The 19,301-nt window shown below is 36.4% G+C and overlaps 2 protein-coding genes across 2 annotated transcripts in view; one reads left to right on the top strand and one right to left on the bottom strand.

The window, feature by feature from the left end:
* Positions 1 to 4,484: 4,484 nt before the first annotated feature.
* Positions 4,485 to 7,158, top strand: LOC123662313 (transcription initiation factor IIA subunit 2). Its single transcript, XM_045597171.1, has 4 exons — positions 4,485 to 4,725; positions 4,809 to 4,936; positions 5,010 to 5,116; positions 6,991 to 7,158. Exons 1-4 carry the CDS (start codon positions 4,654 to 4,656, stop codon positions 7,008 to 7,010), a joined length of 327 nt encoding a protein of 108 aa, XP_045453127.1. The 5' UTR covers positions 4,485 to 4,653; the 3' UTR covers positions 7,011 to 7,158.
* Positions 7,159 to 10,583: 3,425 nt separating this feature from the next.
* The window catches only part of LOC123662522 (proteasome activator complex subunit 4-like), a 28,742-nt gene continuing 20,024 nt past the window's right edge, over positions 10,584 to 19,301 (bottom strand). Inside the window, exons 18-24 of the mRNA XM_045597364.1 lie at positions 19,003 to 19,187; positions 18,591 to 18,709; positions 15,475 to 15,608; positions 15,003 to 15,265; positions 14,025 to 14,169; positions 12,385 to 12,755; positions 10,584 to 11,107 (exon numbers count right to left, since the gene is read on the bottom strand). Coding sequence (XP_045453320.1) covers positions 10,733 to 11,107; positions 12,385 to 12,755; positions 14,025 to 14,169; positions 15,003 to 15,265; positions 15,475 to 15,608; positions 18,591 to 18,709; positions 19,003 to 19,187 — 1,592 coding nt within the window. The 3' untranslated portion in view covers positions 10,584 to 10,732. The remainder of the gene's footprint in view (positions 11,108 to 12,384; positions 12,756 to 14,024; positions 14,170 to 15,002; positions 15,266 to 15,474; positions 15,609 to 18,590; positions 18,710 to 19,002; positions 19,188 to 19,301) is intronic.

The following is a 19,301-nucleotide window of genomic DNA, read 5'->3' as shown; positions in this document are numbered from 1 at the left end:
TCAAGCCTGTTTTTAATGAGGTGCTCTAAAATTTTTGCCAGGGTTGATGATAGAGCAATTGGGTGATAAGAAGAGGGATCATTACCAAGCTTTCCCGGCTTTAAAATAGGTATAATGTTTTGAATCCCCCATTCCTCTGGAGGGACGAAGTCCTCTGTGTTTCCAGGCAACTTCTTACTACAAAGGAATAAGGAATATCATCAACACCAGGTGAAGAGTCCTTTAAGGAATTTAAAACCAATTGAAACTCCTCCAGCGAAAAGGGGCGATCAAATTCACCGCGGGGAGTACGCGACGAACTTAAAAAAACGCGACATTCCTCCAAAGACGGAGCCGATGCAGGAGCCAACTTCTGAGAGAAGGAATCTAAGCAAAGTGAAGTGTCATTAATCATAGGGCTATCATTAAGGGAAAAAGAACCACGGAATTTTTTAAAATTTCGCCACACTAATGAGGGATGAGAAGACGGAGACAAGCTTTCACAGAACACAAACCAACAACTCTTTTTCTTTTGAGCAAGTAACCTTTTTACCTGTGCTGCAATATGTTTGTAATTCGGGTAGTTTTCTAAGCTGATAGATACCGAATACAAGCGCTTCCTCTTTACGCCGTCTACAAGCATTTGTGCATTCGGAATCCTACCATGGTGGGAAAGAAATTCTATAAATGCCTCTTTTTTTAATAGGAACCGTTTTTTTCGCGCCATTTAACAAAACATTTTTAAAATCTGAGTAAAGCATGTGAATATTGTAGACGGAGACTGGAGGAATTGGGCGGATTTGTTGATCAGTTATGTTAGCAAACTGAGACCAATCTGCGTTAGCCAATTTAAATGATTGTCTGGATGGATAATTAATCATAGAAGGAGAAGGGGTGTGACTAAATGAAATGAGAATAGGAAAATGGTCACTGCCAAAAGAGTCACTGAGAATCGACCATGAAAATTGGGCTGAGATGTTACAGGAGCTTAAAGAAAGGTCGACAACAGTTTTTGGATTCTGGAAAGGTGAAACCTTGCGTGTTGGAGAACCATCATTAAGTACAACGAGGTTGTATTCATCAAATAAGTCTAATAAAAGTAGGAAGAGACTATCACTGAAATATGACCCTCATGACATATGATGACAATATAAAATCACCTAAAACAACTATAGGAGGGGTTAAGGAGGATAAAATGGAGGGAAATTCAGACAACACAGATGATGAGGGGACAGGAATATATACAGATATAAATGAAACATTTAAAACACGGACAATAACAACATTGAGACTATCACTATGAGATGTAGGGATGAGAGAGAATGAGTATGTACATTTCTAGAGATTAAAATGGCTGTTCCAGCCTTTCCATCACTTCTGTCGTCCCGGAGACAAGCGTAGCTGGGTAACCTAAAAGAAGTACCAGGCCTTAACCAGGTCTCCTGGACGGCAACAATTGATGGATTATATTTTTTTAAGATATATGTAAAATCATGTTTTTTATTCTTTGTGCTACGGCAGTTCCATTGGATTAGATTCAGGGACATTTTGCAATAATAAAGACAGCTGAGATAGGTTTTTACGAATATTGTTCGTTAGCCCGGTGTCACTGAACCGGGAAATCATATTAATGAGAATAGAAGTTAGTAGTTCCAAAAAGTTATCATTAGAGGAAATATTCTCTTGTGGGAAACACACCCATCAGGTATGAATGAAAAAGGGGGTTGGACTATATTTTGATGCGCTTGTCTGTCATAACCTGGGCTAGCAGGTGCGATTGGACGGGATGGGGTAAATGTAGTTTTTTTATATGAAGTAGAAGTAGGGGAATATTGTGTATTGACAGGGTTAGAAATAAGAGGCGTATTCCTAGCTGTGTTAGCAAATGATCTACGTACCTGTGGGAATCTAGCAGAGGCTTCAAGGTATGAAACGCTTTCCTGCGACATAACTAATTTTATAGCTTTTTGTCTAGAGTGCTCAGGACAAGAATTATCATTTGCTGCATGCGCACCAGAGCAAAATAAACAAAACAGGGATTGGACGGAGCATGTTTCCCCCTCGTGCATTTGTGAACATTTGAAGCACCTCGGTTTTGATCTGCACTGAGCCTTTACATGACCAAACCGACAACAATTATTGCATTGGATTGTTTGAAGAATGTAGGTTTCAACCAGTAAAGAAGTAAAATAACAAAATACACGAGGGCGAAGTTCTTGTCCAGAGAAAGTTAAAACTACTGTTTGTGTAGGGATTCAAATGGGAGTATTATTTTTATTATATGATTTTCGGCTCAGTCTCCGGGCCCGAATAACTTTTCCAACACCATTAGGGACTTCAATATTTTCCACCAGTTCTTCCATAGACCACTCTACAGATACTTCTCGAATAATTCCCATTCGGGAAACGCTAAATACTGGGATTGCTGCTATATATCCACCAGCAGGTAATGCTGAGTGGTCTAAGAAAGCATTGGCGTGTTCAGCTGTCTTAAATTCTATTGATTGCGACCAACTCTTTTGATTCCATCCATCACAACATTATTGATATTATTTTTATAAAGAAAATGACCGAATTGTATTGGACGTAGGACTGCACCGGTGTTTGGTACTGTTTCATGTTTAGATACGTGGACCACGAAAGGAGCAACATCATTTGACGAGAACTTGTTTTTTCCTTTATCATAGTCCGGATGAACATAAGTCAATTGAATAGATGGTGTTTCAAGGGCGGAAGACGACGATTTCTTGGCCTGGAGATTAATATCCGATTCAGGCCGCTTTTTTTCTGTTGGATACATTCAAATCCATTGAAACTGCCGTACTCATATAACCTCCACCAGGATCTGGCGGTTCATTATCCATTTTAAAACAAGTAAAAACTACACAAATATACTTAAAGAATGACAATCACACAACACAAAACACAATGGGATAGAGGTTTTACAACAGAAAGGTATCAATATATTAAACAGAAAAATAGCCGCGCAAGAACTTACGAAACTTGCACACAACCACAATCCTCTCTTAAGAACATAAATCCTGTCCTGTCGTCAGGGCCGAGATATAAGTTAGTGAAAAACGAAAGAGTGGGAGTAACGTTTCGTAAGTTTTACTTCAGTCGTGTAGACCACACGTCACCAACCCGCCTACCCAGCGTGGTGACTATGGGCAATGGGCATAACACATGAGTTCATCCTATTTTTTGCGCACCTTATGGAGGCCTATGTCCAGCAGTGGACTGCGATAGGCTGATGTGTGTGTGTGTGTGTGTGTGTTATTTTATAAGACTACTAGTTATTTTGTAGAAATAATTATGAATCAAGTACATACAATTATAAATATTTATTACAATAACCGACTATATTTTCGTTCTTAATCATAGAGTAAAACAGAACCAAAGAGATGAATTTGGCTATGTTCCATTTAGTATACTGTGAAGCTGTTACTTTCTCGGTGTTCCTTTATAGCCAGTTATACTGGTTACTATTTAGAGCGAAACGCAATCCCATATACTGTTAGCCGTATTTTTTGACGCAGCATTCAAATCTATACATATAATAAAATGGTAGGAAAGTCAAAACTGTAAGTTGGATATTTTTTAAAAGAATACTTGGGGTGACCTACGATCGATACTGAAGCCAAACATATAGTTTTTAGAATTTTTATCTGTTTGTCTGTATTAATTATTGTAATTTTGGCACGAATATTATTAAGAAGTCGGGTCAACATATAGGCTACAAATTATCACGCTATCACCTACGGGAAACGCGCAGTGAACTTTTATTTCTTCAACGCATCCTGTAACAACGTGTAATCTAACGACGCATATTTGAATGTTGTTATTATGTTAATAACCATACTTAAGCTTGCTTCATACTATAAATGAAGACATTCTGTAGTATATTTAGTATCAGCATCGCACCCGTGCGAAGCCGGGGCGGGTCGCTAGTTTCAAATAAGTGTATTAAACAGTTTTCTAGTTCATCTAAAAAAAACTGTTTTTGGAGTACTATCAAATTAAAAATTTTTTAATTAATATTAATGCAATAAAAGTAAGGAGTTTTTCATTGAAAATAATATGTTTTTCATTACTTAACTTATGTTAACATTGTATATAAGTTAATATACAGAGGTTATGTAGTGTAATTTTTTTTTTAATTAATATATACATGGCAAATTTACCGATCTTTGCATGAACAAAAATTTCCTGCGTAACTTTCAGCTCGTATTAAACATTTTTAACATAGTCTAATATTGTTAATTTTTGCAATTCTTACATTGTTTTATTTACTAATCTAAACTAATTACAGAACTTTATAATTTTGTGATTAAACTGGAGGTATTGCTTAAGAGACGTTTAGCAGTTGGCATAGTGTATAATCTATGGTGATAGCACTGTGCAAGTGTGTAGTGCTCGCAGTGCATATCGGAATATACCCTTTATCAGTTACAAAATTGTAGATCATAAACATATAATATTTATTCTACTCTATGATCATAAATTTATAATTATATTCTGTGGCAAATTGCATCCGTTTTAGTTTTTAGTATGGTTTTAAGTTTTAGTTTTGATATGCAGAAATAATATTTCGCTTGCATATCTACGTAGAAGTTAAATTCAAAATCTAGATCAACACTTTGTTACTGAGCCGCGTCAATTTACTAAGCAAATATGTCATATCAACTGTATAGAAATACGACAATAGGAAACACATTACAGGAAAGCCTTGAGGAATTAATACAGGTAGAGATACAGATAGATAATTTTTTATGATAAATAATGTTTATTATAAAGTAATAACACTTCTTGATTGTTCTTTTTTTCAGTATGGCCAAATAACACACTCGCTGGCTTTAAAAGTCATGCTTCAATTTGATAGATCTATAAATCAAGCTCTATCCAACAGAGTAAAATCTAGGCTAACTTTTAAAGCAGGAAAATTAAATACTTATAGGTAATTTGAGAAACTAATACTGACATCTTGATATCAAATCTTTGTATGTATTACAGAAATATCTATTTTACAGGTTCTGTGATAATGTGTGGACATTTATGTTAAATGATGTAGAATTTAGGGAAGTACAAGAAGTTGCTAAGGTGGATAAAGTTAAAATTGTAGCTTGTGATGGTAAAAGTAAGTATATTTTTTGTTTTAAAAATATTAATATTGTTTATGATAAGGATATTCGGACACTAGTGTGACTCCACCATTAATTTAGCGTGTATTGTATTGTTGTGGGCTCGGTTCTCCGCATTTAGACACAGAGGTGGTCCGTTATGCGTGAAAAGAGGGCTTACTAATTCAGCCATCCCAGCTCCTTCCAGAAGCTCAGAAGCCTCCTGGGGTATTCACAGGCTTCTCGGAGCGTCCTTATTTCCTTAAGGATGGTAGCGCGGTGTGCGGCCACTCCCTCGCATTCCAGGATTACGTGGGCGGCTGTTTCTTCAGCAGCCAGACATCTCAGAGGACTGTCCGTTGCTTTCATAATGAATAGTTGGTGATTAAGTGCCATGTGGCCGGTAATCGTGCCAACAACTATTCGGATGTCCAAGTGATTAAGACTGAGCAGTCGGCACGATAGGTGCGTTGATACTTCCGTTAGTATCATTTTGGACTGTCTACAGCCAGCTTAATTTAGCGTGACTGGCACTAAGTACGTTTTGAAATCTATTGTGGTTCAGTTTCCGTAATTTAATCACACCGAATAACCCTAGTGTTCTTTAGAAGTCGGAGGCCCGGAGAGAGTGCAGCTCCCACCCGCTGTAACAAAACGCAGAGTCGCAGACAGAGCATTAGAAATGCGTAGGTGCCTGCATTTTGTTACGTAAGGGCAAAGGAGCTGTCTGAAGCGCTGGAGATGTCATGGAACTAAATTATGCCGATGAACGGTATAATTTTGAGATTAGGTCTATGGGATTTCAAGATGTACCAGTCACGCTACCACTAGAGTCACGCTAGATTACCACTGGTGTCACGCTAGTGTCTGAATATCTTCAGTCTATTATTTAACATTCTCACTCTGATTATATACATACAGTGACCAATCGTTAATAAAGATTTTTACTCTATTCAAGTAAATTACATATTTTTAACCAACTTCCAAAAAAGGAGGAGGTTCTCAATTCGACTGTATTTTTTTTTTATGTATTTTACATCAGAACTTTTGACCGTGTGGAATTTTTTTTTAATCGAAAGGTGGTGTGTGTCAATTGGTCGCATTTAAATTTATTTGAGATCTAACAACTACTTTTCGAGCTATATCTAATAATGCGTTTTTACTTGACGCTTTTTTCGTCGACCTACGTTGTATTATACCGCATAACTTTCTACTGGATGTACCGATTTTGATAATTCTTTTTTTGTTGGAAAGAAGATATCCCTAGTTTAGTACCATGATAAGGAAACCAGAATCTGATGATGGGATGCCGGAGAAATCGAGGGAAACTCTTGAAAATCCGCAATAACTTTTTACTAGGTGTACCGATTTTGATAATTCTTCTTTTATTGGAAAGAAGATATCCCTAGCTTAGTACCATGATAAGGAAACCAGAATCTGATGATAGGATCCCAGAGAAATCGAGGGAAAATCTTGAAAATCTGCAATAAGTTTTTACTGGGTGTACCGATTTTAATAATTTTTAATTTAATCGAAAGCTGATGTTTGTCATGTGGTCACATATAAATTTTATTGAGATCTGATAACTACTTTTTGAGTAATCTTTGATAACGCGTAGTTACTTGACTATTTTTTTGTCGATCTACGTTGTATTACTCGTCGATGTAATTGAAGTCGGTTTTTCTTCGTTTGCGAGCAAACACAATTATATCAAATTAGAATGTAATGATTAAAAAGCAAAAAAATTATTTGCAAAAAATTTTAATTAATAACTAATATTGTTACTCCTTTAGTAACTCTTGTTACCTTTAGCTACCTCTGTAGCTACGTAATTGACTTTCATATTATTTTTTGTATTTATATTGTTCTAATTTATGTTTCTTTTTTCCAGATGTTGAAGATCGAAGGTAATGAGGTAAAGAAGAATATTAGTTTAAATTAAAAAAAGAACTATTTGCTGTTTCTTAAATTATTACTTGCTGTACACAAAAATGTTTTGTTAAGTGATTTTTGTTTATTATATATGTTTCCATTCTAAAGAATTAAACAGTGAAGTGTTTCATTATGTTTTATTGAGAGCTGCTTAGTACTCATAACTCTAACCCTTTCTTTACAACATGGGGCATATATTAATTCAAATAATATGTATAAGCACTGGCCATATACAAAAATTAAAAATTTAATTTGTCCGCTTCTAAAAATTGTAAAATTATTTGTTTTCTCATAAATAATTCTAGCAATATCCAGACTTCATTACTAGTATAAAGAAGAATGTGATTTATATAATATTAACATAATTTTTAAACATTTTAATAAGGCAATAGGACTGTCACTCGTGTGAAGAATATTTATTTGTATTCTTGCATTAATGCATATCACATGGATATCAAGAGACTTACTTAGCTTCTAAGTTTTGGTTTGAACACTAAATCATATGTAAGTATATCAAAACTGTCAAAATATATTTCTAGTAGGTGAAAGTAATTTAGAACTACTAGTTAGTACTCTAACCTTTCATTTATATGACAACACATGGCTAATTTTTTTATTCAAATGGCATGTACTTATCATATCCCAGCCATAGTTTTACTTATAAAAGGTTTTGGGTAATTTTTCATGTTTTATATGTAAGTAGAAAATATATTTTCATGCAGTTGTGCTGGACGTATTGTATTCTTATTGAGAATGAAATGAAAACAATCGAAATTCACTAAAATGGGAAAACGTCATCTTGAGAATTGCCGATTGCTATTTTATAGGGGAATAGACAGACATCTTCAAGTTTGCGGTGGCACATTATTAAAAATTTAAATATAATATAATAAGTCCTTTCAATCTGAACTTAAATGCATATCATGTGTTCGTTTTTTTTTGTTTTATAAAAAAAAATGAATTCAATTAAATATTGGTCTGGTAACAGAATAAATTTCTCTAGTATCTTTTTCAATTACTTCCACTTTTAACCATTTGAAATATTCTCTTATAAAAACCAGATCTGAAAGCCATTTATCCAAACGCAATAATGAGTACACCTGGCTTGTATAGGAAAATTACGGGATACCAATCATATATGATTGATAGTTTTTTTGGTTTATTATATGTTTGATACTTATTTTTATTAAAAGAAGATTTGATTCGTTTAATTATTTTTTTATTATGAGAGAGGAGATGCTAGTATGTTAGCTACATAATTATCGCATTATATGGTACCATATTTTTTATTATTATACTATTTTGCAATATGCAATGGCCAGAAAGATCAAAGACAACATACCTACTATTAGACATTAAGAATTGTTTAAATAAAAAGCGGTTGTAAAACTGTCGTGTATTTTATTTTTATATTATTTTCCTAAGTGTTTACATAATAAAATACGTTTTTTAGAACCAACGCTCATGACAGATCTATTAAAAATTAAATAGTAACAAAATTTTAAATCTGTCAACAAAGATGTATATTAAATTTTTTATTCAGATTTAGTTTTCATAAAATTTAATACTTTATGTAAATATTTCTGTTCTGAAATAAATGCATAAAAATATTACGTCATATAAATCAATATAAAATCACAAACAATAGGTACTTGCAGATCCTTCCATCACCAGGAACAAAACATGGTCACTATATATTTAAAGTCTGTTATGCTAAAATAGCATCCCGTTGTCCAAATAATTTACAAAGTAAAAACTAGTAGGTATAACCTTGCCCTCTCTGTTTGACCATACATATACATATTCCCTTTGAATTTCCTCTTTGCTATAATTTACCTACCCATGTCTTAAACAAAAGCTATACAACATAAACATCATTTATTAATAATTCCTGCACCTACATCAGTATACTAGAAAATAAGATCACACTTCTTTGTGTCGTTTGCATTTTATTATAAATGTATTGAAAAATTAGTAAGTCTTCCATTTTACGATTATTCATAAATTTATCACTTTAAAGTGTGACTATTTACATGTCGGTAACAAGGAAAAAAATTAACAAGAATTTGTTTTATATTTCATTGAGTTGATTTAAGTATTAAGTATGCGATTAATTAAAAATACATGTACCTACAACAAATTTAACCTTTTCAAGGTTCAAGTAGTTTTACTATTAGATTATCTTGTGCTGATTAAGTATCGAGGATAGACTATCGTTATGGCTGATAACTGCTGAATGTTAGAATCTGTTGATACAAAGTCAATTTTTTATCGAAAATTGTTAAAAAATAAAAGAAAAACAAAAAGCAGAAAGTTTCACCCATCTCGATATTTTAAAATGTTTAATAAGATTGTTAGAAAAATAAAAATGAATACTAACTTTTTCTTTATTTTTCTAGTACCTGCCGGCCTAGCATGCATACAACGAGATATCTCTTGACGAGAGAGAGAGATAATGTCTACATCGAGTATTTTCTCGATTACCCTAACATGCGCACTACGAGAGACAAAATTCTCTTCCGAAGACTTCGCCTTGTCGAGTAGAGAAACATTATCAACCATAATCACAACTGAATATCATTCTTATTTCTTATGTCGTAAAGTTGAATTTACAAGGTTATTGACCAATTTCAAACGAGTGACACATGTTTTATTTAACAATGTTCTCGGCCTTTTGGCTAAGATAAAAAGTGTATATCTAATTTAAAAAATCTAATATGGAAAATAAAACGGCGTAAGTAAATGAATTTAATTATATATGTAAAACAATATGCTCGTGTTGTGCTTTATATCTTGTCGCACATTAGATAATTGTAATTCTATCACACATTGTTTTTTTTTTTTTTTTTAATGTTTAAAATTTTTTGAATTTTTGAATTTTTTTTTTTGATTATTGATTTTACTTTTATTCTATTTAATTTTATTTTTAGTTATTGATTTTTTTAATATAATTTTGTTTTGTTTTTTATTCTGAATGTTGTCTTGTCTTGTTGTACTAACCCAATATGGACTTATACTTTGGTCTGAAATAAAGTATTATTATTATTATTATTTAGAATAAGAAGCAACAGGGCGCAAATACGTTTTTTGTGTCATTATATGGCACACTTCACTCGACTTTTCGCATTTCCCGCTCTTCGTATACCGAAATTATATAATTATAATAGGGAAACGCCATGGTATACAAAAAATAGGCACCCGGTTTTATTTATTTTTTATTTATCGTCTTTCTCGTCGATAATATTGAAGACGAGAAGTTTCTCTTCCTAAAACGACAAAATTCGACAAAATTACGATGTCATGTTAGTTTCCGTAGAGATAAATATCACAGATCACTAAAATTTAATGATTATCTCTTCTTGACGTAACGAGAAGAGTATCGCGTGCACGCATGTTAGCTACTGTAGACATAGAGAGATAATACGAGAAAAGGGGTAGACAAAATTTTGTCGTGGCGCGCATGCTAGGCCTGCTGGTTTACTGAAAAAATGATGTTACGAAATATCTAGTATAAGATTCGTATTAAGAGTATCTCAAAACAAAACAATTTCATTGAAGCCAAAAGAAGGAAAAAATATATTGTAGGTATGTAATATCTACATATGTCATATACGTCACATTATGCCATGAAATACACTTAGACAATACAATAGAATCTAGCACGGCATTTATTATCGCCATCATACTAAAGCATTTATAGTTTAAGCGCAATATGAGGGCGGTGACGTTAAATCCGCTAAAAGATCTAACTCTTCCTCCGTGAGTTGTTCCCTGTGTTTGGGCCAGTCGTCTTGATGCGTCCTGCGAAAGTCTGCAAGAGCGGTCCTGATAGTGGCAGGTATTGGATCAGGTGCACTTGTATGTCTTGCTAATTCCGCCAAAACCTTACCAAGTCTTGGGCCTAAGCTGTAAGGTCTAGAAGATAAATACGCACAGAGACCTAGAACACCACAATGCCGTTCCACCAGCTCCTTGGATCGACAGCTTCGCATGAGAGCTTTGAGCGTCTTTTCTTCGTTCGGTAAAGCACGACAATGCATCAGACCAGTTAGCAGTTTTGCGGCAGATTGTCGCACCTGTTCGATAAAAATTGTTAATTATGGAAAAGGCACCAAAATTATAAAAAATTTAACCGTAGTCCGTCAAAGAAAAGGAGGAGCTTCTTAATTCTACTGTATTGTTATTACTTTTGAGGGTTCCGTACATCAAAAGAAAAAACCCACTTTGTTGTCCGTCTGTCTGTCAAGACCCCATTTATCAGGAATGTGTGGAGGTATCAAGCTGAAATTCATTTCAATTACCCAGGTCTACTGTCCCTTGAAACTGTAAAAAAGTCAAACTTCTAAGTCAACGCAATCAAAAAATACAGCCGTTCATGCTGCAAATTTTCGACACTCGTAAGGGAATCAAAACCTACAGGGTACTTCCCGTGAACTCACAATCTTGAAATTTGGTACGAAGCAACGTCTTATACCACAAATAAAGGAAAATTTGCGAAAAGCATAAATTTTTAGTTACGTCATATAATAAAAATATTTTAAATAATTTTGTTTGCACGGAACCCTCGGTGCGCGAGTCCGACTCGCACTTGGTCGGTTTTTAATTAAGGGTTTTACCTCATAATAGTTTATCACTAATAATGCGTAGGTATTTAATTGACCATTTTTTAACCGACTTCCAAAAAAGGAGGAGGTTCTCAATTCGACTGTATTTTTTTTTTATGTATGTTACATCAGAACTTTTGACTGGGTGGAGCGATTTCGACAAATTTTCTTTTAATCGAAAGGTGGTGTGTGCCAATTGGTCCCATTTAAATTTATTTGAGATCTAACAACTACTTTTCGAGCTATATCTAATAATGCGTTTTTACTTGACGCTTTTTTCGTCGACCTACGTTGTATTATACCACATAACTTTCTACTGGATATACCGATTTTGATAATTCTTTTTTTGTTGGAAAGGAGATATCCCAAGTTTAGTACCATGATAAGGAAACCAGGATCTGATGATGGGATCTCAAAGAAATCGAGGGAACTTCTTGAAAATCCGCAATAACTTTTTACTGGGTGTACCGATTTTAATAATTTTTAATTTAGTCGAAAGCTGATGTTTGTCATGTGGTCACATATAAATTTTATTGAGATCTGATAACTAATTTTTGAGTAATCTTTGATAACGCGCAGTTACTTGACTATTTTTTCGTCGATCTACGTTGTATTACTTGTCGATGTAATTGAAGTCGGTTTTTTTTTTCGTTTTTTGAGTACCTACGTTGTAATGTTGTTGTCGGTGTAAATTGAAATCGGTTTTTTTCGTCTGCGGGCAATTACAATTACGAAAATTAAAAACGTACCTCAACTCTCGAATCCCTCATGAGTTTTAATGCGAATCTCTCTGCTCGAACCGCCCTCTGTGGTTCGTCGCACAACATCGGCAGTCCATAGAAGAGTACTGGCTGAGCGAAGTCGATGCATGCGAGCCGCGCCCACCAAGACCTGCCTTCAGCGAGGGACTCCAATACTTCTAGAGCTTTATCGAAGGCGGCTTGAGAGTGATTGGTCAGAGCTAGGCTGGCGAGGAAACCTCCTGCGGCGCGAGGCAATTCCTCGTGCGGTTGGGGGGGCCCTCTCGACGCGAGCGCACAAGCCGTGCTAACGAGCTCGTATTGGGTTTCTGCGTTACCGTACACTCCCCTAACTACGATACCCGTGCAGCCTCGTAAAACTAAAAATAATATTCTCGATAAGTTTATTGTTATCGCGTTATGTAGGTAAGGGTCGTCTATTAATCATGCGATGTTTTTATTAGCTTTTTATTCCCTCACCCTCCACCGGATATGTGGTGAGGTTTAAGACTACCCCATCCAACATAACACTCATTTTCTGGTTTGATTCTGATTAAATTTTGGAAAATAAGCATTTTGATGAAAATGTCCAGACAGACATCTAAGTTGTAGGGTGTTTGTTGTTTGTTTGTTTGGTTAATAAATCGTGTATTAAAGAAAAAAAATCACTTGATATAAGTCCCCCTTATTCCCTATTCTTTGTGATATTTTGTGGTTGTTCCTGAGCCCCTACCCTTCGAATCTCACGTGATTAATTGACGACCCATAATAACAATTATTTTCTAATTATTATTACATACAATTTGTAAAAAAAAAATGAAATGAAAATATTAGTTTTGCCGTAAGCTAGGGTAAATACACATTAGTAGGGTAAATTTACATTCCTAAGAAACCTCACAAAAACAAAACATCAAGATAACAGAACAACAGTCAATTTAAAAATTGTCATATCTTAACATGTCATAATATATGTCATAATGTACCTAACATTACCAAATTATGTAATGTACCCAGTATTATCTAGCAACCGTAACTTAGTTACAATACAATAAATAGTGCGCACTAAATCTATGGTCCCGGTACATCACCTATATGTCGACCGTATAGATCGCAGCTAAACACTACTGTCTTCGAGTAGTTGTTGTGTTCCTGTGATGGGTAAGGGTGACCGGAGCTCCTAGGGGGATCGGGGTGGGGTCGGCCACGAGCTTGCGATGCTCCTGGTATTGCAGGCCTATAAGCTACGGTAACATGTACCATCAGGTGAGCCGTACGCTTCATTGCCGACCGAGTCGTATAAACAAAACGAGTGTGCTTTAGAGCACACTACTGAAGTAAAACGTCTTTAGCTCCATCTAACTTACTAGACTAGCCCGTTGGCGCAGTTTGTAGTGACCCTGCTTTCTGCTCCGAGGGTTGTGGGTTCGATTCCCACCCCGAGTCTGGGTGTAATATAAATATTTATTTATATATTTATATATGTATTATATATAAGTATGTTTATCGAAAAAAAAAAAATATGTAGCTATATACCAGTCGGCTGTTACCTATAACACAAGCATTAAGTTGCTTACTTTAGGAACAGACGACCGTGTGTGTGTATTGTGTAAATATTTATTATTATTTATTATAGCTTGTAGCTCCCTCACCGGTGGTGAGCAGGTTGACGGCGCGCGCGTGGCGGCGCGGCGCGGGCGCGTCGCCGGCCAGCCGCAGCGCGCTGTCGAGGCGCTCCGCCAGCCGCTTGTCCGCTTCGGGCTCCTCGCCTTCCGCCTCCGACTCGACGCCCTCCGTCTGGCACAGGTGAAAACTTTATTCAAAAATACGATCCTAAAAGCCTAGTGCTCGATTACAATATACATTCTTCTCTCAAGGACAACATTTTAAATGTATTTTTAATATTTTAATTATGTATGTCATTGTACTTATCACTCGCGCCGCTCATGCGTGAGACGGGTATGGGCTCACGTCTGTTACTAAAAAATAGTCGTGTTTAGTAATACAAACCTTTGTAAATTTATCTTTACACATATTAAGTTGGGTTTATAGTTTACATTATTGTATTACAATTACGAGGGTAATTATTAAGGTACTTCAACTTTACAGAAGATCACAGCTAAATAATACTGACTTCAAGCAATGTGTGCTGTGGTGAGTAAAATAGCCAGAGCTCTTGGGAAAGGGGAGGGGGGGTGTTGGTCGGTAACGCGCTTGCGATGCTTCCAGTGTTGCAGACGTCTCTAGGTTATGATAGCCGGTTACCTTACCTTGTTTGCCAACCTAGTCGTGTAAAAAAATAAATAAAGAGTATTATTAAATACCACCCCGTTATTAGTCACCAATCCGCCTACCCAGCATGGTGATTATGGCGCAAACTTGTAGAGACCTATGTCCAGCAGTGGACTGCGATAGGCTAATGTGATGATGATGATGATGGGGATGATTACTAAATAACAACTGTACCCAGCATTTTCTAACTACAATTTTATATGGCCTTCCTCGGAAAATGAATAATTCAAAATAAAAATATTTTTTGTTATTTCGAGCCAGTAGTTCCTGCCCGACGGCAGCACATTTAAACCAAGCTCCTCAGGTGGTGGTCACGAGTGCAGGTGTGAAGGTGTCACCTGTCGTGCGTGCTGCGGCCGCGGCGCGGCGGGCTCGAGGCGCGCGCGAGCGGGCGCGGAGGCGGGCGCGGAGGTGGGCGCGGCGGCGAGCGCGGCCAGCGGCAGGGCGGGCGGGCGCGCGGCCGGCCCGCCCTGCGCCTCGCGCTCGGCGCGCAGCCCGCTCGGCCCGCCCAGCGACACCGCCGTCTTTATCACTGTGGACATCGGAGACATGACTAGTACCGCGCTGTAGACACGCACGCACGCACGCACGCGCTCACGACCTGACTGGATTCAATTTGACCACTAGAATTAGAAAATTCAGATTGACTTTATAGCATTGCACCTGTACTTCTAGTATTTTCTTCTTCTTCTTGATTAATGGCTTTCAATAGTGCCAAATGAGCACAGATGATTTCGCCAATGTCACGTAGAATGGAGAATACACGAAGGAGATTGATTGAGATGATTGACTTCTAGTATAAATACGTACCAATATCTCCATTTTCATCGTAGAGAGCGGCTAGTCGCGGTTTGACAGACTCGATGAAGTCCCGCAGACGCGGCGCGCTGCCCGCATCGCCGCCCGGGAACACCAACTCAGAGTCGAATATCGTCATCAACAAACTGTAAAAACAATATTATTATAAACAATAATACGATAACAATAGTTTTAAAATATGACGATGTATGATCGGCAAAAAAGACAAAATATACCTAAATTGCTTTTAACAATAAGATCGCCTTTGTACCTTTTTGAAGTAAGACATTTTTACACACGCTTGACTTGAATGTGTGGCGAGAGCTTTAGGAAAAGTGTGGTTGGGTAAGGCGAACGGAAGTTGAGAGGAAGATAAGATAGAAGGAGAGTTACGTGTCGTAAGTTTTATTTCAGTCGCGTGGTCTTTTAAGCACGCTCGCTTTTTAATGTGAACGTTATATTTTGAATATATAATAAAGAATGGGTTTTATTGCACATCAAAATATGTTTTTCGTACCACTTGCTCAAAAAAGTGACATTCTATGGCACAAAAAGCGAACATAACAATAGTCATGTTTAATCTGTTAAAGACAGGGAAAGAAAATTGTACGGAATTTCATTCATCCTCTCCTCTAGGGGGAGAATGTGATTTAAATTTGGAATACTTACCGAAATTTGTACTGAACTACATCTGTGTTTACACCATTGAGTTTGTATATAAAGCATTATACATCTTTTTGAAAAAGTAATACGTATTTATTATGCGGTTAAGATTATTAAATAAAATTACGAAAACCGACGAGGACGTATGAGCTTGATGCCTTTGCTTTTCCGACAAAAAATATTAGTCTAGGAATTTGCCGCGTTTTTGTTTTCTTCAAATACATAAACGTTAAGTTTATTTTAATTTATTTTTATAAATAAGTGAATGTTCTAAAAATACGTTACGATGTTAAATCAAAGCGACAGTGACAGTGAATTGTCGGATTCCATCAGTGCAAATGCTAATACAATAAATGTATCAAACAAAAATGTAACTCTCTCTATCAATAATTGGACCAATGTTTCGATTGCTAACTTTTACTTTTAATTGTCATTATTTTTAATAAATGCTTATCTCATATTATTATTGTGTTAATTTTTCGCAAATGGAGTAAACCTCGAGTCCTTCGTTACGCTCGCGATTTAAATCGTCACCCGCGACAGAAGACACTGCTTCATCCCCTTGGTTAATAATCTACTATTAATAAGTTAAATGACACATTACGACCAAATACTCATTTACTGTCTTGTTATTGTACGTAATCGTCGGGTCCCAATAATAAAATTCTATTGTAAAATAAGAAATAATCTATTTTATTACTTATTTGTATTTATTTATACATCCAATAAAATTAACAAGGCAGGCAAATGTTTTTACAATAATTTTAGGTGCATTTTTATGTGTATGTACTGCATTTGTGTATTGCAAACACCCCTAACGTTTTGTTAATTTCCCCTATCTAAGGATCTTTAGCAATGAGGCCGCCTCTTGTAAATATTGTTATTCTGTACATATAATATTTAATATAGCAATTAAGAGCACTTGTCAGTACATACTTTTTATTGTATTGTAAATTGTCTTTGATTCAGTAAAAAACTCTACAATAACATTTCTTCACAAATTAGGTAGAATTTATGGATAAAGTACGTGAATCGATACTAGATAGTCGCTTGCTGCACTGAGAAAACACAACATAAAGTCACAATTTATTATATAACAATAAGAATAATTTTTGTCTATCTCAGGTAACATTTGACCCATAAAACAATTCTTCTTAAACAATTCTTATAACACAAATACAACTAAGAAAAATTAATGAATGTCACGACAATTTGTAAAATACAATGATACAATGGGTAGTAAAAACACATTAATAATAAATAATACCAAAAAATAATAAATAATTTTTACAAAAATTTAGCACTTAAAATTTGTATTGAAACTTAATTCATGCACGGCGATGAAAGTGGCTCGTAAGTGCAGCGGTTTGGATAAAGTTCTATACGAGGGGCAAGAATTAGCATAAATACTATTCACAAAAGCGCACACACCAGTGAGGCAAATAAAGCCTGCGTGTGAAATTATCTTAATTATTAACCTACATAAAATATATCTCTCACGGTCAGTTTTGGACTTTGGAAAAAAGGCATAAGCACTTAAGAGCCCATGTATGTTAAAACTTATATTAAAAAAATAAGGTGGGTGTGCCATGTCGGCGGCGCCTAAAATACCGAAGATCGCAGGTTCGATTCCCACTTGGAGTGGATATTTGTGTTAATACAAATATTTATTTCCAATCTGGTTGTTAGTCCTTATGGGTCTCCCCACTGTGCCTCGGAAAGCACGTTAAGCTGTCAGTTCCGGTTGTTACCATATACACTTGATAGCGATCGTTACTAATATATATATATATATATATATATATATATAGTAAGGAATATATCCGCCAACCAGCAGTGGAGCAATGTAGTGCATTAAGCTTCGACCCTTCTCCTACATGGAGAAAGAGGCCTATGCCTAGCAGTGGGATGTATCGTATCAGGCTGAATCGTATCGTATCGTAAAAATTATGTCACAATGTAATTCTAAAATGTCATCTCATTGTGTAACATCCTAATAGGTGTGTTACATACATTAACATATTATACTTAGAATAGTTTATTTTTTATTATCACATCAGCCTTTCGCAATCCACTACTGGACATAGGCCTCTACAAGTTCACGCCAAAAATAGCGCGAACGTGTGTTTTGCCCATAGTCACCACGCTAGGCAGGCGGGTTGGTGACCGCAATGCTAGCTTTGTCGCACCGAAGACGCTGCTGCCCGTCTTCCGCCTGTGTATTTCAAAGCCAGCAGTCGGATGGTAATCCCGCCATCGGTCGGCTTTTTAAGTTCCAAGGTAGTAGTGGAACTGTGTTATCCCTTAGTCGCCTTTACGCCACTCACGGGAAGAGAGTGGGTGGCTATATTCTTTATTCTTCAATGCCGTAACCACACAGAATTTTATATATATTACATTTCATATTTTTATTATATATTTTCTAAATATATATATATATATATATATATATATTGTGTGTGTACCTGCCCACGGATTCTCTAACATTCTGGAAAGGATGTTCGATGAAATTTGTTTCCTCGAGTTGTTTTAGTACTTTAGCAGCTAGTGGCGCAGTACGCCACGTTAAAGATCCAAGAGCACCCTGAAATTAAGGTTTCCATTATTATAAAAATATCAAAAACAAATGAATTTAATGAAATGCGTTCAGTGCCAGAAGCGAGCGTAGAACAGGAAGAAGACAATGAAGATGGTGAGACAGGTCTCTGCAGGTCTCGGAGGTGATGATTGGTGAGGTATGCATCTGAAGTTCGTGAAGGTGGTGAGATAGGGTGCAGGTTGTGCAGGCGGTGGAAAATGTACCTGCAGGTGGTGAGAAATGTACCGGCAAGTGGTGTAGGCGGTCAGGAATGCACTTGCAGGTGGTGAGGAATGTACCTGCAGCGCGTAGAGGCGTGCGCAGATCACGAAGGACGTGGTGTCGGGCGCGGCGGCGCGAGGCGCACACAGCTGTAGAAGCTCGCGCAGTACGGGCGCGCCTCGCACCGGGTCCAGCTTCTCCACACCGGTCGCCACCGCCGTGCCCCACTCCTCTAGCGTCTCGGCTGTCACCGCCGTCAGCCCTGCACTCAGGTGACGTGTTACGACCGTGTCAAATTTCGGATCAGTCGATAATTGATAAGTTTCAACAAGTTTGTTAAAAAATCAATGTAGAAAGAAAACTATATAACTGTGTG

The sequence above is a fragment of the Melitaea cinxia genome, chromosome 18 (genome assembly GCF_905220565.1).
Source record: "Melitaea cinxia chromosome 18, ilMelCinx1.1, whole genome shotgun sequence".
NCBI lineage: Eukaryota > Metazoa > Arthropoda > Insecta > Lepidoptera > Nymphalidae > Melitaea > Melitaea cinxia.
This window is presented reverse-complemented; position numbering and strand designations above follow the sequence as displayed.